Raw genomic sequence first — 26,491 nt, 5'->3', positions numbered from 1 at the left:
TGGACGCCCCCACTTGCATCCCTGATCGATACTTATGAATAATGAATACATATTTTAAAATTTTACCTCAAATACGATGCAACTTTAGACAATAGAAAAGGGAATTGAATTCTATAAGCAAATTTTGCATGGAATTACAGGTCGCTTTGTTCTTTATAAATAAAGCCTTAAAGTATATTTTCGCCGTACTTCATCGACAAGAGGTCGCTCAATCGAGACGGCAAGCACTGAATACATTGTCTTCGAATTTTTCTTCAGCCTATAAAACCCAAGGACTTACAATTCAGCCCACGTGACGACCGCTAATGAAAGACTCACTTAAGTAACTGCGCTGGCGTAGAATTAACAACTTCGAAATACAATTCAGTCCTTAAACGAAGTTCATTTTGACGTCGGTAAAGTGGGAAAACTTCGACAATCTTTTTTTTTTTAAAGGAAACGATGTAAAGTTTTGCGCCCTTTTAAGGACATACCTCTCCTCAAATGGCAACATTACGGTAATATTTTGCTATAGAGTTACAAGTTCGCAGAGCTTGCGGAGTTTTTAAAAGTCAGAAACCTAACCTAGGCTCGCATGAGGTAGAATATTATACATTTTCATTTCCACGAGTCGTTAAACAAATAACCTTAAGTAATTTGTGCGGCAAGGGCTGCTGTGAGGCTTATCTGCGAGGCAATTAAGAAAAAACCTCGGAGGCAGTTTTTTTCAGTGACTCGCGGTCGCCGACGGCTGATTACTAATTCCACGACAAAGAACCCTATTACATGGCCCCTGCTATATTACTAATAGAAACATTGTTCTCTGCGAATGAAATATAAATTTTATTTTGTTAAAATGAAATTTAAGTTTACCCTTTCTTCAACTAGGTTGAATAACTAAGACTAGAAATAAAAACTCAGATAACAAATATAACATCTGTAAAATAACATTATATTAAGAAGTTTTCATATCTTGTACCGATATAATGAATTGTATAAATCCTAAATACACATACATATCAAGCAAAGCAAGGTAAACATTTATCACTACTAATTTGTGATTGTCTATAAATTTGGTGGGTTATAATTTTCTTCGAAACTTCTATTAATGTTATTACATTATGAGATCTCTAAAAAGCACGTTTAAATTATTCAGCCAAATTAAGAAGATCAAATTGAGGTGTGTGTAATTTTATTTCAAGGTAAATGTTACAATGTCGTAGTATCTCATCGTGTCACAGTGTGTGTTGGCTGTAAGGCTGCGCATTACTTTATGTCTTAACGCAAACATACGTATTCAACAGTTACTACAATTATATATACACTATATTTTCTAGCTTTGTATGTGTTGCAGGATAACTTAAATCGTAGTATTTGTAATTGTTAGATGAAAGGTTACTTTGGTACAACACAAAGGTTTAATACTTTAAAATTTGATTTTATGCTTATAATGTTACGGAAAACGATTATAGAATTGAAACTACGAGGTTAATAAAAACTCATTACATAATAGACAAAGAAAAAAGGAATATATATTTTTACATAGACATAGAGGTGTATACCTACTGCATAGCTGTACAGCGCAAGGTACACACATACATTTATAGAGGAGACCGCAAGCCTACCAATTTAAATTGACTCAAAACAAATTTCAGCAGTCGTAAAATAAATAGCCGAGTTTATCCACATTATTCAAAATCACTGGACGTGAACAGCGATGGAAATTTCGAATAATAATCTCAATTTGATTTCACGTGAATTTTGTTCCAAAACAAATATCTGGTAAACATGTTTGTCCCTCTTCTTATAAGTCGCTGCCTTGAATATAAATTGTTATGCAATTCGATTGACTAAAGGTAGAACAGTTCTGCCTTCGTAATAAAACATCTTTATGAGGAAACGTACATACTGTAACCGTTGTTTCCGTTGATACCTAAAAATGTCAGTGTCAATGTAAACGAATTTTCTTTTTTTTCACATTGGAAAATTATAACTTTTTAACTATTCTTAAAAGATAATTTTCATAAAAATAAGCAAGAAATTATTCAAGCCTTGCAACTAGAATAAATTACATTTGAATTATAAAACTACCTTTAGTTTTTTAACCAATATTTTGAAATTTTTGACATACGAATTGTTGTATTAATTCAATTATGATTTATTATATGTAAAGAAAAGATTTTCACGGAGAAAACAAAATAGTTTAAAGCTACTGAAAGCTTTAAAGTTTCGTAAAAATGTTACTTAATGTATCATTTCGGCTACGAAATTGTCAAAATGGTCGAAAATATTTTTTTAGTCCTAATTTACATTCAAGAAAGACAAAAGGCGCGAGCGACTAAATCGAATTCCCATCGTTTCTCTACTTCGAAGGCGGAAATGTCACAATGCCAATGTGTATACACAAATTTTGTGAAGATCTCTCAACAAAAATGCATTTTCACAAGATATTGACATTATGTTTTTTATAAAAGTATTTAAAACGTCTTTGATTAATACATGAGGTCATGTAGGTCAAATTGGTTTGAAGCAATTTTGATATAAAATATAATATAGTATAGTTGTTCGAGAAAGAACCCGAAACTAGATGTAAAAGTATATAGTGCCTAAATGTATATGTCAGAAAGCAATCTGCGACATGGACTATTAAAAGTCCGTTTTCAACAATCGTGTCGAACTTCAAATGTCAAAATTATTTTCACAGAGAATCATTTTTTGTTTAGTATCTATCTATCTAGTATCTATCTAGTCTATATTGAATAATGATAAAATGAATTGAAAATATTATTTGGATCCTAGACTAACCCACCAGAGAAAGAAAGTTCTTAAGTGTTTGTTCTTTCAAAATCAAAAAATAGTGATAAAATTAAACTATTTAAAGATCATTTTTGCCGAACACTCATTGAGTCAAATTATCTTTTGTCATTTATAGTAATCTTAACAATCTTCTTCACATCGATTTTAATAGTACGTAGCTGAAAAGAGTACCTTCTCTTTTGGAACTTTTCAGTGTTTTCTATTGAACACCGCTAGTAAGTTAATTTAACCAATCAAAAACAATACTAAAAAAAACATGTGATATTTTTATTTTAGTTACTTACGATTTATTAGCTAGAAAATATGTTGATAGTATTAGTACATCCATAACAAAAAAAGGTTATATCTCTATGCCGACAATGAGTGATTTTGCTCATTTTGGATCATGCCGCTGTCCCATCTGGATTCCATTTCTTTGTATTACGATTCACTCTCTGTTTTCCGTTTCTTTTATCTGAAATTGAAAATAAGAACAGCACAATGTTACAACATTTTATTATCAACAAGAAATAAGTAAATGACTATCTTTGATCTGTTTTTCAAATTATACTAGAAAACAAATTTAGATTTATTTTTCCTTTGCAAATGCAATAAACTGCAAGTGCTAGCTTATATTATTAAAATTTTAGTTTATAATATTTCGTTAAAGGACCTTACATAAAAAAATCGTTTGTTAAGTCAATGAAATTAATCCAATTTTTGATTGGACTACCAAATTATATTATAGAGTTAGTGGTGGAATAGTTGTAAAAATACTAGCAGCATCTCCGTCTGATTGGTTATTACGAGTGAACTTCATAAACAAACGTAAATAAATAATTTAAAAAAGATAGTTTTTATAATTTGTTATTGTAATTGATACCATTAATACATATGCATTAGAGAATATTGTTAAAAAGTAGGACGCTAGAACAGGCAAAAAAATACACGAAGATTTCATTCAGCGGCGTTATTTGGGCTCTCAAAAAACGACCAACACGTGCTGATTGTGATGACGGATGGGTGATACATCACTGATATTAGCAATGGCTCGAAATACTGGATGTATTTAGTAAAAAAGACGAATACGGAAATAGCAGGAAGGGAAGATCAATAAATGGATAGACGATGAGTGAAATAATGGATGGATAAAAAAAATATTAATCATAACTTATGGACACACAATAAAAATTACCAGTTCGGGTCAGTAATAATAATCATTATTTTAAAAACGAGATAATTGTAGTGTAAAAATATGATATTCTAGGATAATCAATGACTGATGATATTAAAAATAATATGGTTATGTTATAGGTACTTTTTTAACTTATAAAAATACGAAATAACCTTGTTATGTTTTTTTAATAAATTAAATTAATAAAATAATGATGAAATAAAGTAATTGCTGTTGAAGCAGAAAACGAACGTAAAAAATAATTGAGTATAACATGATATCGCGAAATTTATTAAAAAAATAATTATTTTACTTTAAAAACAACAAACAACAACAGACTGCGACAAAACAAAACTTGAATGATTCGAATATCTTAAACGAGTAATTATATAAAATATACGAAACATAAATAATAATAATAATTTATTTCAAGTATCAATGACTCATAGTATTAGTTACAAATTTTTCTTAATAACTATGTTAGTGTTAAATAATTTAAATAAACACAAATACGATAAATGTGCGCTCTCCTATAAAATGATATAGCCACTGGTCGAAGAGAAACGCATAATCCCAGCGTCATGTCCCACTCGTTTACCAACGATGCTCGTTGCGAGACGAGTCACAAAGGGCGGGATAAATCGCATTACCGACGCGTGAATTGTAAATTGGACATTACTCGTTACACCTATCCCGGGGGCATGGACAACTAACGCCAACGAAGAACAGTATATACTGCATAATATTCAATATTTACATACAAAAATGGTCGAAATATTCCGAATGCCGTAACGTGAATTGTGATAAATCATTCTTCTATGGATATATTTACAATAATACTCGTATATAATACTTATTTATTTTCGTAACAATTGATAAAATATTGATATTAATCGTCTATCTCAATTTTTTTATATACACATGTTTTAAAAAAGAGTTGCAATCTGCTAATGACAGGCATTATAATTCATCTCTTGCTCGGCGGTGAAGGAAAACATCTTGAGGAAACCTGCATGTGTCTAATTTCATCGAAATTCTGCCACATGTGCACTCCCCCACCCTGCATTAGAACAGCGTGTTGGAATATGTTCCAAACCCTCTCTTTAATGGAAGAGGAGGCCTTATCTCAGCAATGGGAAATTTTCTGGCTGTTACTTTACTTTACTATACTTTACTGCTAATGAAGTATTAAATGACATTTGAAATTACTTATAATAACAAAAGCATGAGTCTTTACTTTCTGATTTAATCTTTTTTATTACATGTAAGATAATTTTAAAAATGTAGTTACAGATAAAATGCTAACTTTTTTGTTATTATTTATTAAACTTTATTTTATGATAAACTGTTCAACTTTAAGTGGAAGCAATAAACAAGCGATAGAACTAAATAATTTAATTAATATTTTCTTTTTCTTTCGCACTTTTGTTTCATCGAGTTTCAAATCACAATGTTTCAAAGAAATTAACTCTTAGATTAATCAACGATATAACATACAATAACGGTATAATATGGTCGAATATTATTTTCTGAAAATACATGTATCGAAAACTAAATTGTGAGCTAAATATATCGCGTATTTGTAGTGTATAAAATAACGTTTGACTAGCAATTTTCCCGGCAAATCACACCAATACCGATCTAATTGGCGCCCAATGGGACCCTAACGAGGATATTGTTCGTTCATGTAAGGAATAATATCATATTTCTGCAAATCATACAGTAGTATCATTTAATGTGGTGCAAATGTTTGCAATTTAAACCTACATTTTTTTTAATAAACCTCTTTAATATGCATACTCTTTGGTAACAATATTTGTTTTTCTTGAATATTCATGTCTTTTTTAAACGCACGATATTTCTTATCTTTAATATTCAAATTTTATTAGTAAATAAATATTCAGGGCAGTGTTGAGTCAAGCTCAGAATAGCTTAAACTTTATGTTCGTCTTTTAAATATATTTAATATATAGAACAAATGAATTTAATATTTTTAAACACAGAATATAGCGACTACTAATAAAACTCATTTTTAATTTTGCAGTTTACTTTTTATTTTCTTCTCGACTGTTTTGTTTGTAATGATTAATGATAATAATAATTGTACAAGAGTAATGATTAATGATAGTAATAAGTAGAAGAGTATCCAAGAAGAAAAAATCAAGTATTGAATACTTGGTTTGTTATAAATTATAATTCATAAAAAAAACACTGGTCAGTTACTACGGATATTCCAACAGGATTTCCTTTCGAAATAAAAACATTGCAATAATTCGATTTATTAACTGAGCTTTAAATAAAATACATTCCTATACTTTTCATTTTCACGAAAGCGACAGTTGGCAGTGGAAATATATTCCGCAACAGATTATATGCGACGTAATCCATTTAAAGCTACAAATAAAACAGGGCGAGCGGGAGTGGTCCATGACGCAACAGGAATATAGTTTCACAGGCCGGCAGGCCGGAACAATTGAATTATGCCCAGCTATTAAATTCAACCCGTCTCGGACCGAGTAAACTTTATGCCTTCACTAATCGCTGCTGGTTAGTGCAGCGATTTATTTTATGCCACTGCTTGACCGCTGCAATTTAACTATCCTAAGTCGAACCATACGTCAAGACTTTGGACAATGCGGGCTACAAGGAAGTGAGTTAAATGGAGCGAAATGGAATAAAACACAAATTTTAGTTTCTATTTGATAGTCCCACACTTTAAACTTCCTATCTGACGCTCTTAGAAACTGGAGGTTTTTAGTAAAAATTTCTAGTCTAATAAGGATTATCTTACAGTCATTTGTTTATATTTATTTGAAAATCTTCTTTGGACTGATAATCGTGACCAAATAATGAACAAAATTTAGAACGTAATTATGATAATTTGAAATTAGTCCCAATACAATGTCTATGTTACAATGCTCAATTGTTAAACATTCAAAGATAATTATTATGTTATTAAGTATTATATATTTTGTTGAAGTATTCATTTGTAATTCTCTCATTTTCCAAAAGGAATGTTTGGTACATTTTCTATCTTTTTGTTTTATTGATGAGCCGATGCCAACGTCGATTTAGCACCCTTTGTGCATTAGGTGTTCGCAGCCGCGGGCCGACGCCGGCACTCGGGGGCGGCACGCGCCTCAAGCCACAAAACATCCATAGCATTAGGAACGCTCAAAAGCGATAAATAACTTCTGTTGAGAATAACGAGAATATTAGATGCTCCACAGAAACATTTAAAATCTATTTAATTGACTTACATATAGTTTTGAAAGAGTGCTACATTATCTGATATTAAAAACTCAAAACTTCATCGCATTTCAACATCTTGAAAGAATCTTTAACAAAAAGTATTGATCTCACATGTCCTTTAAAATACACGTATGTGACTCTAAACTCATCTGAGTTAGTTAAGAAAACTGTAACGGAATACAGAGTAGCCTTGTGTCGCGAGACTTTGCACCTATCCCCCACTCGGCAAGTTTATGCATACGCGATGAGATGATATTAGTTTGCGACTCGCTCTCTATATTAGCTCTGTACTGTCATTACAATATCTCTGATATGTTGATGCGTAAGCAACTTTAATGTAAATGTAAATTATTATTCAAATATTTCGTCAAACTTACCTTTGGGTAAATGTTTTCTGATAAGTTTAAAGCGATGGAGACGTACATAAAATGTATAATTCATGCGTACAAAATTAAGTTACTTTTGGTTTAGTTGTACTGTGTAGGTACTAACTGTTCAAAGAGATGTTTGAAAAAGTACTCAATAAATTAAACGAAGAATATTTTAAAATCTAATGTATATTTTTGTTTATTTATTTCACACACAAGACTTGTGTTCAAACTAGCTTTCGCTGTGTTTTGGAAGTCAGTTCCTTCCCAGATGTTAGGTTACAAATTTGTTTCTTATTATAAAAGTAAATGAAAAAGATAAAAACAGTAAAAACAATAATAACAATTAAAAACACAAAAGTAATAAAATAATTTGAAAATCACTAAAAAAGTAATAAAATAATTTGATTTAAACACGTATTATTGAAATCGGTCCGTAATCCGATCGTATGTAAATCGGTGTTATTTTATTGTATGTTGTTATTTTCTCAAAATAGAAATTAAAAGTCCTAATGTAACAAATGGTTATTTGATTTTTTCAAATAGCGCTGAACGTATTTCAATAAAACTTATATCTGGAGCATGATATACCAAACAATAACATAACAAAAGAAATGTTTAGTGAATCTGTACTTCTCTTCATAAAAGCTACGAAGAGGAGTATAAATCCATACATTAATGTTCAAAGAACAATTTCCTAACTACTAGTTATTGAGGACTTACACCTTCCATCATCAGCTCAGCAGTATAATATTATGATTGCCAGAAGCAAATGCCAATATAACTTCAGAAAATATGTAAAACACGGTACAGTTGCCTGTAAAATATGAGGGTTCCACTCGATTTCTCCAGGATTCCATCATCAGAACCTGTTCTAATTGGACACCTTTCAGACAAAAAAAGAATTTTTAAAGTCGGTCCACGCGTCTTCTAGAAATCGGGGAACATACATAAAAAAAAAGATTCCGACGAATTGATAACCTCATCAATTGAAGTCGGTTAATAATAGTTACTATTATGAGTTATATGTATTATATATATAGTTAGTAAATCGGTTTTGTAGGTTTTATAAGTCGAAGCAGTAATCTCCTCTTCAATGTTCATGATTGCGCGTTCGATTTCCAATCCAGACAACTAACATATTTACCATACAGACAGATTCATTTTGGCTAGAATTTATTGCTAGGCACTAATCCTAAGTCTTTACAAATATCTAACAATAATCCTTAATCCCAAACGGTAAAATTTCTCTGATTAAATGTAACCAATAACATCTTTGACATTATTTTTTTGGTATTATTATCAATATTACTGTTAACAATATTGCTATTATTGATTCACATGACTCACTTCTGTGATATGTTTGCTTCTGCAATAAATCTATTTTTTTTACAAAAATCTAGTTCATCAATTTGGATCCGGACGAAAATATACTAAACTCTGATATATCATTTAAATAATTGAATCTAAGGATACGAAAATGTCAAGCCTTTTATAAAAACCCTAAAGTAATAATCACGTAGGGTTAGACGGAACTGTCCTCAATATTGCGTTGGCAGTCAATTATCTGATAAGCCTCGTCACCCTTCGCCTCGGAGTGTACTAAGAAATCACATATCGGCATCCGCGTTACCATGGAAACGCCGTAAGAAAAATACCAGGGCCCTGATTCTGTATGCCACCGAAAACGCAAACGCGCTTGTAACGAGCTCGCGACGCGTTTTTGGCTAAAAACGGTATTCCGAATGCCACTGTCAAATCAAAAACTATACCTAGGGTTGTTTAAATCGCGTCTTTAACTCGTTTTGAAATGTCAAAATTACACGCTTTCAATCTCCGTGTTTTGACGAAACGCGAATGTCATTTGACATAAAAATTGAAATAAATATGTTTTTAATGTGATTTATAAATTATATTTATAGTTTTTAGGGTTATATTTAGTTAAAAAAGTGTTCATGTTCATTTTATGTTACAAAAATATAAAGGTGATAAAAAAATTTTTACCACACGTATGTGCGATTAAAAGGCTTAGAAAATCAACATATGCTTTAAAAATAAAGTGTGCATTAATATGCGAGATATAACAATACTCGCTAACAGTTTTATAACCTAAATTGACTGATTAATAGAAGAATAATATCAAAACATTAAGACCAAAACCATTTAATATCCACGCAAGAATGTTAAGACGAGACAAAGAAGACGAGGTAAAGAAGACTTTCTACGTAATAATGGGCAGTGTATTAAACTAAAGCTATTTTTATAAGAGATGGTGATGATCCACAGGAAAAAGGAATACCACTAACTTTAAAACAACTGTGTGAAAGTGAATAAATTATTTTACATAAAACTCATAAAAAGGTGACTAGTTTTAGTAGAAAAAATATATGTATTTACTTAGCCACTACATTTCTATCATAATGAAACTAAGTAAGTTGATATAAGGTTTTGATCTTGTATTTCAATAATAAAATAAATGTAAGAGAATCAATGTAGACTTTAACTCCTTAAACAAAAAATAAATAAGGCAAAATTATGTCATATTAAAACTGCAATATTGTTATTTTTTAAACAATTATAATTTTCTTTTTATGTGTTTAAATTGAGAAGAATATTTTAAATGTTTGTTGTATACATAAATTTATATAAAAAATATAACTAGGCATATGTAAATATATTCTAAATAATCCATCAATTTAAATTAATGTTAAATCAGCTCGTGCTAATATTATGAAATAACAATTAGTGTGTAATATAGTGTTTTCTTTTAGATTAAAAGTTACTCTGCTAAATATTATCATTAGTAATATATTTTATAATTTTGCATTTTTAATAAGATTATTTATTTTTATTGTCTCTTATCAGATAAATAACATTTTTATAGAATCATAATTATGCAAAATTTTAAAGTAAATCCTTTTTGTTACCCTATGTTATTTTAAAAAATTCTATATATTTGTGTTGTACAAAGTTTATAACTTTATTTGCTTAATAAAATACAAATTAAATTTCTGTTTTAAATTATATAACTGTATTGATTAATTGCAGTTTGACATTACCTATTTACCTAATTATTAACATATCTAGAAGTAATAAAATAATTCCAAAAAACCATTTTCCTTATTTTACTTAGGTATAATGTAAATAGTATAGTATAGTATATTTAAAATAAATATTAATGAAAGAATCAGAAAAATATATATTTGACTTAAAATATATTTATTTGTTAAAGCAATTTTACATAAGTACATTTGCATTCATTAAACTAATAGATTTCCAATCTGATTTCCTCTTTTGAACTGATTGGGAACTAATATTTCAGAAACAATGCTTGTAATATTTTGACATTACAAAGTAATCCTTCCATTCTTTAGAAGTTACATAATTATTTAACAAATGATTAATTTGTAACTAATTCCATTTTATTCATGATGATGATGATCTCATTCTCAGTTGATTTCTGGTATGAAATCAACTGAGAATGTAATGTATATGTAAGATTGGCACAGAACACTTAAAGTATTCTGTAGTTGTTCTTCCCTACTTCAACTCATCATCTAATATCAGTGTGTCCAAGGGAAGCTTAGCTAGCACCGTCTAATCTTTTCATAACAGTCCTTATTCATAAATTAATATGTTGAGTGTCTAAAAGAAATGAGCGATATATATATTAAGGTTTAGGTTAGGTTATAATGTATTAAGGTTAGATTTGAAATAGGTACTTCAATAAATTCAATTCTAGGTAAAATATCATTTACCTTTATAGATAACCATGTTACTGCTGCTATAGTGCCACCTTTAAACCATATACTCGAATATTTTAAGTTCGTACTGCAGTATAATATGGAAATCGAATTGATAATATCCAATACGTTAACGAAAAGGCGAAAAGTTAAAAATGTGTCTGTGCATCCATTCCATTTGAATATATCTTATCACTTTGGTCAATTGAATCGTTTGCTAAGAGAAATTTAACGAAGGTTTAAGAAAAAATCTATTTTTAAAAAAATATTATTTTTATGACATGTTTACATTTAATTTGACATTTTTGTTAATAATGACGTCTGTCTTCATTTCCATACGTTCCGAACAACTTAGAAAAAAATATATATTGATTTAATTTTTTAAAATATTTGTATTAATTGGATTGAATTATATTTTTACCGCTAGCATTTATAAATATACAAGCTTTCGTATTATTTTATTTTCAAATATTTGGCATTAGATAAATAAAAATTAATAAATTTACTTAGAAAAAAACCGGTAAAATTATATTAAAATAAAGGAAATGAATCGGAATGTACTCTGTGTAATCTCTCAAAAAGCATAGACAAATTCTCTTATGGCATACAGAATACCATTTTAAGAAAACGTAACTCGGCGTGTCACGAAAAGACGTTTGCGTTTCTTAGTTTGTTATTACGTCACTCGTTTCGACTCGTTACGAATTGTGGCATACAGAATCAGGGCCCAGTACTCAATCGAAAATCGAACCGCAAACTTAATTACGTCTTTCCATTTATTCCGCCCTTGCCTTCCTATTAAGTTCCGGTTGCCTAAAATTAATTTGTTGTCCTAATATATTGCTAGTAATCTAATTGTCTCGGCTACAACGTTTCGAGTTTTAATTTCCTAGAATGTTACCGGTAACGTACAGGAAAAGTTTCGTGCTAACGAACATCTGTAGCTAGGACCGCGTTCATATTACCTACAATACATTCTGCTATTTTACGAGCATCCGTATGCTATTTTCGCTTTACCAAGTGCTTTAATTGTGTTGAATTTTGTGCTTTCTAATTCCGACAATAAGAAAATTCTCGTCGTATACGGTACAAGTATGTTATATATAATAGTCGTTTCGTATAACAAAACACAACCGACTTTACGGTCATAAATAGCAAATATTAAAACGTAATTTTGCTTCTTAATTCTACGAAACTATATAAAATAACATAAAATTATTTGATAAAATGTCAACCGTTATTTTCCTATAAAGGTTTTTTAAGAAGTACTTCTTTATTCAAATGTGAACATCAAATCAAAGAAGACCGTTCGGCATGAGAAATCGTTGACGGATATGCCTTCAGAAAATCCCACAGCGATCATAGAGAAAATATACATTGAAATGAATAGATACGGTCTTTGTGAGCAAATTGCTAGTGGATACGGAATTGAGTTAGACCGGACGGAGAGCGTCCGCGGCCGATGCGACCCTTTGTCGCGTCATCAAACTACAAATTGGTAGTTTAGTTTCGCCGCTACCGGAGCGCTGCGGGCGATCGTTACGGAACACGGAACTTTGCAAAAAACGACTCTGGAACTTCATGTTGTTATACTCTGTTTCAACGATACTTTTAAACCCAATGTAGATAAAATGTTATTATTTTTATCCACCCTAAGCTATAATAGTTTGTGCAACACTAATTTGACTCTCGCTTAAGGAGATGATTGCTATTGAAAGTATTTTACATTTTAATGAATTTCGTCTTATTCCTACAAAGAAACTTCATACTTGCTATCAGAAAACATCGTCAAACGACTTTCGATAAAATTATACTTTTATTGATTCCATACAGCAGAAGTTTCGACGAAATAAAAGTAAAAACAAATTATATTTTCAGTTTAATTCCGACTGTATCTACAAAATTGAATTGGAATTTAAACCGTTGAAGCACTATTTACCGGACTGGCAATCAAGGTGCGGGCTGAAAGCTGGCATTCGCTAATGAAACGCAATGGAGCTAGTCGCTACCCGTCATAGCGTGCAAGCGAGCGGAGTTAATTAAATTTTGACACCAAATCTGCAAATATATCCTGTGCATACTCAGTTTCCGTAATGGTCGGTCTGATTCAGCAATTCGTAGGCATGTATCGAAATGCATTGATTAAATATTACTGATTTATAATTTCAGATATTATAGCGTTCATTTTCTGCTGAAGCAAAATATAATATCTCAAAAATTAATTAAGCTAGCAAGCATAATTCTTTTTCGAAATATACGTATAATTTAATATAAAGTTTTCTTTATCTCTTACTTATGAACCAATATTATATTTAGTAGGTAACTTTTGAAATAATTACTTTGTTAAATTAAAAGTATATCAATTGAATTTTTAAGCCCACATGCAAAAAAAAAGTTGCTAATTGAATGTAATGTTCTAAGCACGGATATAATTTTTCTGCTTCTACCCCTTACAAGTCTGTTTTCAAAAGAATTTTGAGCTAATATTATAGTATGTAATATAAAAAAATATCTCAATATCTCAAAAGCCAAATCAAACACTTCAGTGAGTGTTGACTTAATGTACAGAGTCAGTCAGTCAATTTTTTTTGGATATGTGCTACTCTTTTATGCTTGATAACAAAACCGCGAGGCGAAATATAAAATAAATTAAAAAAATATATCGATATAATCTACTTCTATTGTTTTTTTAATCGTTCAATGTTGATATAGTTTGAACGAACAAAGCCCTGGTATCGATAAAGGATTATCTAGAACAAGAGACGTTGAGCTCTTTCTCGAAACTTGTAATCCACACGATGTCTCATAAATCGCAATCGCAATTTTCCTTTTTATCACCATGCACAAACATCGGGTAACACTCCGTCGAAGCGCCAGATTGCGCGCTTGCTGACAATTGAAATCCAGCTTTCATGACCTGTTCGATATATTATATATTATTTTTAGTTACTTTTATCTGTTTGTTTGCTAAATAATTATTATTCTTGTTCTGAGATAAACTAAATCGACGAAAGAAATATCATTTTTTTTTATTTTCGTTATCATTGTTATCGTTTTTGATTTTATTATAAAAAAGAAAAAGAATAACTATACAACAAGTATGAATAATAATAATAAAGCTTCATTTAATTCCACATAACACAATTTGTTTAATAAACTAGTGTAAATAAAAATTAATTTCTAGCTATACTACTAAGATTACTTATAAACAAAATTATTTCGAATAACTGACTAACTAAAAACTAATTAACATATGTTGTCGTTGTTTATATATTTCGTGGACGGCCAAGGTTTAGGAAGGCCAATTTTCTACTGCTACCTTAATCAGTTCATCGGTCCATCTAGCTCCTGGGCGGCCTCTAGCCCTATGACCTCTAGGGCCTTGCCATTTCACCACTCTGAGGGTCCATCTATCGTCATCGTAACGGGCTATGTGACCCGCCCATCTCCATTTCATTTGTAGCGAAAAAATTAACGCATCGGTCAATTTGGTTTTTTCGCAAATATGCTTATTTTTAATCTTGTCCCTTAATTTTATACCCAGTAAGCTTCTTTCCATTCTTCTTTGTGTAGTTTTTATTTTGTTGCTGGTTTTTACGTCGAAAGTCCAAGTTTGAGAACCGTAGGTAAGACATGGTAAAATCGCTGAATCCATAACTATTTTCTTTATTTAATGTTGTCTTAAATTTTCGCGATTATTACACATTGAAATAAACCTAGTTATAACGGATTTGAATCGCGTATATTAATTATTTTTAACATATGTACCGACGTAGACTGAACTAGTTTTATTTCAATATTTTCTTTATTAACGGTGTGAGTTGTTGTGATTTGAGTATTTCTTTGTGTGCCCAGTACTTATTCCAGGTTATGGATATTCTGCGATCTATTTCATCCATGTTTCAATCTTTCAAGTATGTATACTAACATCGTATTATTTTATAGTTGTAAATCTACTACGCACATACTAATAAACTGATAAAAAAAAATGTGCCATAAATCATTTAGTAGGTATCATTTTGTTTTTTAAATATCTTAAATGTAATTTTCCCAACTTACATACGTCTAGGTCTACTCCTATATTTTTATTTAAATAATAGCTGTGTCTTACATTTAGTGAATATAATAAATATATGATTTAGTTTAATGAGAACGCAGGAATGAATATAGAGATATTAATATCATCTTCAAAATAGTAATTAATAATAATATTCTTTACTCTGTTTAATACGGGACTTTTCCGTCAAATCAGTCAGGACTATATCGTAAATCAATTTAACAAGCGTCTGTACCCTAAGTAAACTCTCTTAATCGATCAAACAATATAAAAACATAAAAATGCCACGAGCCCCTCAAATGTCCCTCATCATGTTTGAGATTGAACCGGACACTTCGAAAAGAACATGTACTTATTAGATGTTTATACGTGTATATTTATCTTTCGTAGTTACTAGGATTCTACATTGATATACATATATATTAAACTGGGATGATTTGTCGGTAAATGTCGAGACATACTCTATATATATTTGTCACAAATTGGAAAAAATAAATAAACTTGGGATTTGCCTATTGGACGAAATCAAAGTAGAGAGGATCTACAATAACCCTTTTAAAATCTTTCTGGTGAAATGTTTCATGGTGAACTATGTTTTGTAACCTAAGCTGTAAATTATTTATCAGTAGTTAATGATTGATAACTCTTTTATTCTTTGGTGCTCTAATATAAAAAAATAAATAAAGGTTAAGTTTTAATAAACTTGTAATACATTAGATTAAATATATATGTTTATACACTGAACATAAAAAAAATAAAAAAAACTGTATCAAGTCAAACGATTTCTCCGCCTCCTTGTCCCCTAATATTAACTTAACCGATCCCGCACAATCATCTTCATCCTTTTACTGCTTATAAAAATAAAAGCAAAAGTAAAATCGTTCAAATTTTCGTACTTACGTGTGTGTGATTCAAATCAAGCTATTACATATTCAACTTAAAATCTTTCAACCTTAATAGATAAGATTTTTAAGTTACAAAAGTACAGCAGACAGTGCGGTAGTATCTTGGGGGTGATTAATTTAATATAAAATTTTAATGTAGTCGAATCGAATCTAATAATAATGTAAAACATAGGTACGTTCTAAAGGAATACATTCCATGCAAAGCAATAAATTATATTATGAATATCACGTTTAATTCATACACGATTATTTAGTTTTTATGCATATCATGAGAATCTTTGATTAAATCAAACACATAATAAGGTAATTGTTTCTTACTCCTTATTAATTTAATTCAATTACATCAAATAAATACAAAAAGTAAAAACACAAATGTCATTCTTACACAAAAGTATTCGTAGTAAGTAGTAACTTTCTAATTCTATAAACAATTGGCTTTTAAACTGATTTTCCGCTTTATAATAAGAAGTGTGTTCTTGGATTACAGAACACCTTGAAAACGAACGTCTCCTTGCTATTTCTTTGTTATAAAAATCGTTTTTTATAAAAACTACAGTTTCTATTGTCGTGTTTTCTCAGATCAGAGTTTATCTTTCTAAGTAGTTTCTATTTTCACAATCAATAAGTAAGCGTCATTACGCCTCTATATTGTAGAAAGGCTATTGATTTAATTTTATAAAAATAACTCGAATCGGCTTTACGTATAAATGTACCTTTAACGTAAGAAATCCTTACGAATGCTGTTTCGCCACTTCACCTCCACAAGCAGCGCGTTTGACTGGAAAATGGTATAGCAATGACTGATCGTTTTTGTAATTCTACACAATTTTTAAAGGTATTTTATTTATTTTGTAGTTGCCTTTGTTTATTTTCATTTTAGATTTAATTAATGTGTAGAACTACATTATCAAATTATGAATTAATTTATAAACATTTTATTAATTTATGTCAATTTTTCATAATAAATGAATATACCGAAATAATGTTTATTTTCCTTTCTGATTAGACATAGCCAAATAATATCAAAAAAATATCGAACAACCTAAGTTCAGTAAATGTTTTTGGGAGTACATATCTTGTAAAGGCTTTTACTGGGTTTAGTCGGTCAAGTAGTCTTTGTAAGTAGTACCATTTCGTATCCTCGATATGACTTTATAATTAGGTCATAGTGATACATTTTGACAAGACGAGATCCAGTGAAGAAGCGGCATTAGGGATCCCTCAGGCGGTAGGTAATCCTCACGTCGCATTCATAGTCCAGACGAAATCCATAATCCAATTACGCTCCAGCCTCCGAACTGCACTCGGTCGGGACTTACCGCTGTCACACTGGATGTGACAATGAAGGCGCGAAGGTTTTATTTGAATCGAAAACAGCATTCAATAATTTGAAATGACATCTTACTTAAATTGAAATTGCACTTTCAATTTTCCTTTAAAAATTTACAATTCTAGTAATGTGTCCTTTAAAATAAAAATATCATTCAATCTAATCCCACGTTAAGTAAGTTTGTATACAATAATATTTGATTTTTGTTGCTGAAATAAAATATAGAAACGTCGAGCCGTTACTATTACTTAGATATCACAATCAATACGAGTCATTAAATATCATATAATTTAAGCACTAAGTGTAACTAAATAAAATAACATCACATCTAGTGCAATTAGTTAGCGAGGCATTCCGTAGAGCTGAGCTCAAGCGCCAAGAGTCGAGAGGCGTCGAGCACCTGGACGTGACTATCGACTGCCGTAATCTGCGCTTGCCTTTAGATATACCTCATACGATACACTTCAGGAACCAACGAATATTGGAATTTCAAGCTTTTAAATTAGGTTGTAGAGCTATAAATAAACTTGGGATAAAAATAATTTAACAATAGGATGCCAGGAAGTATACTATAATCTAATAAAATATGTAGGAATTTTTATATGATAAATAATTTAAAACTAACAATTTATATATTAAAAGGTAGATATTAAACGATTACCGTCAATTTTTATTTACATACAAGCTTAAGAGACAAGATATTATCAAACATAACTTGTATGTTATTATTTTAGTCTTTATTTTAATTAAATTTAAATATTATGTAATCATATTTTCGTATATAATAGTAGCTTTTCTATTTTTTTTAACTTGTATTGTTAGTAACAAAATCCCTTCAAATTATCCTATGGATGTTAAATTTCGAATGGCGGTTCTGTTCAGATGACAATGCATTTTTATAGTAAGCATGACCTGATTCTACGCCCAAGTTTGACTCCAGGCGAAGGAAACAACAGCGAACCGTATAGATACAAAATTGTATAGAAATATTTTATTATTATTCCAATTTTTTTATTTACCATCATGACGTAGCTGCTGCATTCAAGATTAGCTCTTGACTTGGAAATTTCTGAAGATTGACTGTTAATAGGTTGGTAGGCATGAATTTACGTATGCATATTTTTTGTGATAATTGCCTGTGTTACGACACAAGCACTGCACTTAGGTTTGGTTTCTGACAAGGAAACTGAGCAACTGCTAACACCACAGTCACTTATTTTATAAGCATTAAATTATGTTCCCATTCTAAATCTAGAATTACAACGATGCATTTATGGATTACCGTTGTATATTTAGGGTCAAAGCTTGTCGGTTCTGACCAAGCATATGTTGTTCTAAGTTTAAGTCATAAAAGGTCTCTTAATTTAAGTACTATACTGTTTTATAATAACAGAAAATAATTTCGAATGAACAGTTTTACATTTAAGTCTGTTAATTTAACAACACGTCTTCGATTTCTTTTTAAATAAATATTTACTTGGAGTTATGCCTTGCAATATATAATATTTACACTATATGTATACTCGCGAAGGACTTTTATATTATAAAAAGTTGTATAATGTTACAAAAAAAGATGGATTTGATTTATATCGAAATTTATTTTATAAAAATAAAAACAAAAATCAGCAATAAAAAGTATTACTGCTCGGCGGTATCAAGATACGTGCTCTACGTACGAGTACGCATACCTACGTGGGTGTGCACTGGACACATCCACGTACTCGACGAATAATATATATTTTTATAAATAAACAACAAGTATTGCTTTTATATAAATAACTAAATAATATATATTTACTTTGACATATACAAACTTTTTTTAAATAAATAATAAATCTCTTAAATAAATCGTTTTCGATTCGTTTGATTGAAACACTCATACGTCGATTCACTTCACTTCCATTTTCCAGCAGTTAATTGATTGACAAGTATTTACAAGAATGCTCCATAATTGGACTCTCAGTCAACGGTGACGCGTCGATAGGTCTATGTAAAAAGTGTCTGCGCCGACCAGGAGGGTTTTTGAATTTTAAACGGTATTCAAGTGGTCTGTCTGCTTTGAATCATATCTACGAATTTCAAATATTTTTCTGTAAAAAATCTGTTTTGCATTTAGTTGGTTTTCACAGATGCTTTTCTTTATGAAAGATAATTTTTACATTTTTGATTTTTGTATCTCAGCAATACAGATAATTTAACAAAAACCAACGTCATACATTTATTAAAATAATGATGTAACAGATTTGTCAGCAATGAACTTGCGCACTGGGTTTGGGGGAAATAATGAATTAAACACCACTTTCCGTTCTTGTTGCACATCCCACATGATTATTCGTTTAACTTTAAATTCGAAAATAAAAATTACCATTTGTATCGTGACATCCTATATCATATATGGTTTTTCGTTTTGCATTTCAAATTCCCTAACATTGAAAGGCTTTTAAGACCATTAGACAATAGTTATGTTCGTCAAAGGGTCGACAGTCGCCACCGGGGTTTCAGTGACATTGTCCTCGTGCGAGACGTCCCCGAGTCCGGAACACAATCATTAGTGTGCTCACTCAACGTGAAACCGATTTCATCCCCCACGAGTGCGCCTCTTTGAAACTGGCGCAATATTGTCGAAAGAAGGAAAACTCCTTAAGAGAAAAAAAAATATTGCCCGACTCGCGGCGAAGAAAATGAGAACGGAATGTCGAGAGGCAATCGAGCGTACAAGTCTTACCAGCCAATATGCTTCCACGTTTACGTTATCGCTGACTCTGCGAGAGGAAATACTTTGCCCCTAAACGAAAACGCGAAGCGAACGGATTAGACTTCTACCGCCCGCGGTTGTAAACTCGAGCGCCTGAAACAACTTCGTTACAACTCCGCTGTTTTGTTTCTGGTCGGCAATATTAGTTTTAGTCAAAAAGCTATTTTTCAACCCGCCGTCGAAAGGCTTGTAAAGTTTTCTAATTTAACAAATTCACTCTCGATGCTTCATGAAGTCCCGCTTTAGGGCTCTAGACAAGACACGTCGAACTTTTACGAATGTTTATTGGAAGGAATAAATTTGGAAATACATCGAGTCATATTTCTCGTTAAATGATTTGTTCTTTAACTTTAAGAATGTCTTTACTTATGCTGTATTTGTATTTTTACCAGGTGTTACTTTTCCCCGAGGAAGGTTGGGCTCGAAGTGCCTCCTCGTCGTACTGGACACTACAGCCCTGCTGGTGGCGGCGGTCGAGGTGCAAAGTGGTCGAAGTAGCCGGCACAAGAAGGTATAATAACGACATAAAATTGTACCTTGGTATTTTGAAGCGAAAAATGTTTAATTAACACAAAAATTAAATCTGCGGCCTTAATTTAGCACAGGAAGCTATAAACACCCAAAACCTAATTTAAAAATAAATTTAACGTTTCTATGCCTGAGTGAGGAAGCAGTTTATCATATTGTTGGACATCGGACGTGCTTTTCGCAATTAACTGTACATTCAGGTAAGTGCTAAGCCGTGGTTTGACAAACGGCGAGAACACGACGGGAGAACGCCGAGTCGACACTATCTCATGATCGCAGCCCTAGAGGCGCTTTATTAGTTTATTAATGTAAAGTTAAAATGAATGAAAATTTTTGATAAAGTTTGTAATATTATTTAAGTAAGAAATATGTTAAGAATTTAACTAAATTTTATTCTAAGACAGCTTGTTTATTCTGTTGCTAATCATGATTTATGAAAGATTCCTCTTTAATTATCATATAAATTACTAACTAAAATGAAGCATACTCAATAATCCTTAACTAATAAATGCAAATTATGAAGGTTCGTAGAATACAAATTTAAAAAAGTTAAAAATCGAATTCAACGGGAATTTGTTTCACTCGCTTCTGAATATTTACCTTAAATTTTCTCTGTAATTTCCGTTGACATAATCTGTACGTAAACTGAAAAGTAGCGGGAACGTGCCGTAAATAAAGATGGCGCAGGCGCCAAAGGGCTTAGCAGGAATAAGATACTATTTATTAGGCACACCTTCGCTGGCTCACAGAACATTTCCCTTCGCTTTACTACGTCGTATACTTGTTCAACAACGTTTTGAGATATCAAGATTTTAGTAATATTTTATTATGAAGGGATTTATCAGAACAACACGATAAATAAATTAAGAGAAATAAACAATGCAATATTTGTTGGAACAGTAATTTGGAATACTGATTGCTGATAATATTTGTCATATATTCACAGTTTTATTTGAATGATCCGATTTGTATTTCGATAGCGTTATACAATCGCGAGAAAATTAATTTAAAGTTTAAATTAATATTCACTACTCGTAAGTGTAACGGAGCCGTTGTGAGAAGAGATTCCTTAGCTGCGATAGAGAGAATTAAACGGCAACGGGACTGTTAGCGTTAACGATTATTGCCGCTCGACTATTTTGCTTAAACGACACGTATTTCATGATAAAACCACCCTTAACATCTTTATAGTTTCGACTATTTATAGGCATGCCCTCCACACTCATACGTAAAATGTTTTGTTTTACAGAATGTCAAGAATTATATTGCAATATAGGTATTAAAATGTACATGTGTAATTAAAAAATTATAAACCAAGGATTGGTAACCCAAATAGACATATAGTTGAATTTAACTTTATCTTAAATTCATCGAATGTTTTAGTTTTACTGTAAACATATCATTTTATGCTTAAAACGTCTGAGAATGCATTACTTACCGAATTTCAATTTTCCTACGAATAGAAACTGTTCAAAAAATTCGGAGAGAGGAAATATGGCTCACAACTTTGCATTGCATTGAAGCGGATGTTTCTAGAAGCGTTTCAATTTTAGTTTGTTCCTTCTTTGTTTCGCAGTGTGACTCGTTTCCAGATTTGCGACTGGCTCACAACACGTAGCGACGTGACACCTAATTTTACAGTCCCATTCCAAACGCCGCTTCAGCAGCGTGCAGGTTTCGTGTCGCAAATAGACTGAAAAAAGTATAGGAAAGACATCGACGTTTTTAATTCATCTGTCGGAAGCTGTAGGGTTGTGCGAAATGTTTTGGGCTATTAAGCGGTCGGTTGCCATTACATCGGCTGTTAGGACTGCGACGTACGTGTTGGATCTGCGCCCTAGTAACGGAGCTACGTGATCCGCATTAGGTATACGCCACGCTATTTGTGGGCAAGGCAACTTAAATTTCTGATTCTTTAAAATTACAAATAAATCGCCTTAAGCCAATGCTTAACATTGATATATTTTATAAGTCTGTCAAAAATAAATTCCTAGTTAGTCGACAAATAGAATGACTTACTTATTCGGAAATAGCAACTCGTATTTTATCAATTATAATATTCCTACCATTATATATTCGTACTATAAAATAAAAATAATGGTACTTGGACAGTATTTGGATAGTAACTGCCGATAATTGTTTAACCTTTGATGTCCTCTTTGACGGTACTAACTGTTGCACCACATTCGTATATATCGTTAACCAGATCGATCTATACATTTAGCATTTTGTCGAAGCATACATATTGTGTCATTAATACTGCTTTTAAAACCAATGACTATCAAATAAAAAAAAATGTTTATATTCTTAACTTATGCAGGCACAGCACCCAGGCCCGAATGGTGGTAAGCGGGGTCAATGCGGTGTACATCGTTGGAACTTTCAAGCATCTTGGCACTGACGCCGATTTCAAGGTAATATCGTCATATTATGATCATTTACATTCTTGTGGAATTCATTTATTTTCAAATTCGAATTATAGAAACCAAGCATTTTCAATAAAAATTAAGATAATGATTTTACATTTGAGCAAATTAATAAAAATGTACATAATTATGATTAATCATTAATTCAACCTGCCTATACACTTAATCAGCATTTACGAAGATTAACGACCTCCATAACTCTTACGAAATAGACGTAATTACTCTAATTAAGGCTTACCCAAGTCTAGCACAGGATAAGCTAATTGCCAGAACTCACGAAAGAATGTCTATCTAGAAACGAGGCCATCTATTGACTGTTACGAATAATGTACTTTAATTTTATATACCCTAAAATAACTGTAATTCTTGGTTTGGATTACACTTATATAACATCAAAAGTATTATTTAACATAACACGAACTCTTTATTTTTGAATCCAATATTATGTAAACATAATTTAAACAAGAATTTGATATTCTGTCGTCTAACGAAAAATCTAAATTAATATTATAAATGTGAAAGTAACTCTGTCTGTTAGCCTGTCTGTCTGTCCTATCACTCTTTCATGACCAAAGTGCTGAACCGAAATCAATTAAATTCGGTATGAAGCAAACTTGAACTCCAATAAAGAACATAGGCTACTTTTTTCCTAACACATGATAATCAATAACTTCAAAGGCGAGCGAAGCCGCGGGACTACTAGTATTGATATGTTTTTCAAAAATATTAATATGGAGGGAGAAATAGTTTGCTTAGGAAATTCTCAAAATAAAGTGAATTATTTTAAGTACCTATAGTAAGACACAAATTAGATGTAGCATCGGAAAATGCAATAGAATGAAAATAAAACCGATTACTGCCGATTTACACAACCAATAGAAATAGCTCCCTATCGCGCCAATCGACGCCATTATCGTCGATATAGATTCATGCGTCAGAGAAAGCAAGTGCATGTAAATCCACGCGTCAAATTAACGACTATATTAGGTCATATGATATTACAAGTTATTACGTTTGTGCAAAGATCATATTCGCGTGAGAAATAAATATTGATAATTTGGGATAGCGTACTTAATTCGGATGTGATCGGTTTTACGAATTTTGCCGATGCGACATCTAAGTCGTACTATACATATTTCAATTAATATCTATTTACAGTTATACCTGACCACAAACGTCACTCAAGCTGACTTCAATATGGGCTATACGATGACGGGTACTCTGGAGCGTGGCAGTCGCTCCACTAACAACTTCCAAGTCACACACTTTGCCGTCCTGCGTCGATGCGACCACGAATCACACCACCTGAAAAACTCTTAGAGCGGACAAATGCGGATGTGAATTCTCTCATTCAAAAATTAATTTAATCTTATCTATGCTTAATTCTAGTTTATTATTTATGGCAAATTATTCATATTTTACTACGCAAGGTATGATGAGTAAGAAGGTAAGATATTGTTATTACTAGGTACTATTACTACTGAAAGTATTCAATAAATTTGTTTCGTTTTTTAGTTGAAATTTGCTGCTTAAAATTAGACTAAGTGGAAGATCTCAAATAGATTTTGCTAGAAATTTAGTATAAGTATATTGCCAAGCGATATTGTGATGTTAAGATTGGAATAGTGGATAAAACTAATCATTTCCGAGTCAATCTCGACGGAAATGTAATTATAACTAAAGTTACTGGTAGTAGAATAAATTTACATGATTTTCAAGTATTTAATTTATATAAATAACTAAGTAGTGGACTTGCTTGATAGATGAGTAGATGTTATAGATACGCGAGTTATTTTTGTAAAACTATAAATAAGATTGATAGGGTACGTCTTTTGAAGTCCATTCGCTGTGTAATTATTGTACGGTAACTATTGTATGAGTTTAAAGAACGGTGAAGAATATGTGTAGCAATCTGGATTGTTCATTGTAATTACGAGTAATTAATTACTTAATGTAAAATATTAAACGTCTCAGGAGTCGAACGTACCTGTTGTAATGCACATATGTTCTAAGGATGTGTTTCTTTGTATATAGTTTGGATCGACTAAGGTGAAGTTTGATAAGGAATGGAATTCATTTTAAAATGGCTGTGAATGGGATATGGTGTATCTTGTTTTTTTTTCGTTTAGACGGTCATTAATTTTAAGTCATCGAATTATTTAGAATTTTCACCATATTTCACATAATTTCAAGAAGACATTAAGAGTATTAATATTTCGATAAATATAATTCAATAATTTATTTTGTTTAATTTATTTTAGGTGTTATTTGTTAATAACATTTATTATTATTTTATACGAAAATGGTAAGTCGAGGGTAAATAAATGATTTATGACATGGTATGGTGTTAATACAAACAAAAAAGTTTAATTTTATAATATTTTTTAATATCGTATATTTCTTGGATTTGATTGACCTTACGATACGCAGTGTTATTTAAGACGAAAAAAAATATGAATCATTAATGCAATATTAAATAAATCGAATACTAATAAAAATAATTCATGTGTAAATAAGCGGCTATGAGATTAAGCAACTACAAAAACTTCCCACATTATATTTGATGAGACGCAATATTTCTTTTAATAAGTACTTTTAACTACTAATTGCAAAAAGTAGTTTGATACTTAGATCATAAGGTAAGGTGTCCGTCATCGATATTGTCTATAAATCAACTAATCTAAGAGTTAAACGTCCAGTATCGCACTCCCTCCAGTGTTTTATACACATCATTTTGTACAAAGCTAGGAGTTTTTAAATTTGCTCCAATTAGCTTAAGAATTCTTAATATTCTAATAAATCAATATTTAAAAAATTCTTCCTAAATAAGTAACGACTTTTAGAATCCAGAAATAAAACCCATCTCGAGCGTAACTAGAAGTGCTTTATATGAAATAATTCGAATGAAAACAAAGTAGACGGTAGATCTTTAGTAATTGAAGTTATCTTAGACCATTTTCAGAAAACATTGATAATATTTAACGCCTCTTATTATTTTTTGCATTTATATTATAATTTTGTACGACGTAATGTTCGTGTAGTATAATGTATTAGTATGATATTATCAAGATTTAGTTAAGCAACTAGTATCTAATTGGTAATTGTTATTATATTTTTCAACGACGTATGAACTCTATATGATATTTACGTCACCATTCTTATTCTTATCAAAACATAA

The 26,491-nt window shown here is 31.0% G+C and overlaps 1 protein-coding gene across 1 annotated transcript; it reads left to right on the top strand.

The window, feature by feature from the left end:
• Positions 1-20,296: 20,296 nt before the first annotated feature.
• On the top strand, positions 20,297-24,678 carry LOC124537043. The gene is made up of 4 exons (XM_047113753.1): positions 20,297-20,347; positions 20,752-20,870; positions 23,208-23,301; positions 24,472-24,678. Exons 1-4 carry the CDS (start codon positions 20,297-20,299, stop codon positions 24,631-24,633), a joined length of 426 nt encoding a protein of 141 aa, XP_046969709.1. The 3' UTR covers positions 24,634-24,678.
• Positions 24,679-26,491: the final 1,813 nt, after the last annotated feature.

This window comes from Vanessa cardui, chromosome 17 (genome assembly GCF_905220365.1).
Source record: "Vanessa cardui chromosome 17, ilVanCard2.1, whole genome shotgun sequence".
Taxonomy (NCBI): Eukaryota; Metazoa; Arthropoda; class Insecta; order Lepidoptera; family Nymphalidae; genus Vanessa; species Vanessa cardui.
The sequence above is the reverse complement of the archived record's forward strand: the minus strand, read 5'-3'. Positions and strand labels throughout refer to the sequence as shown.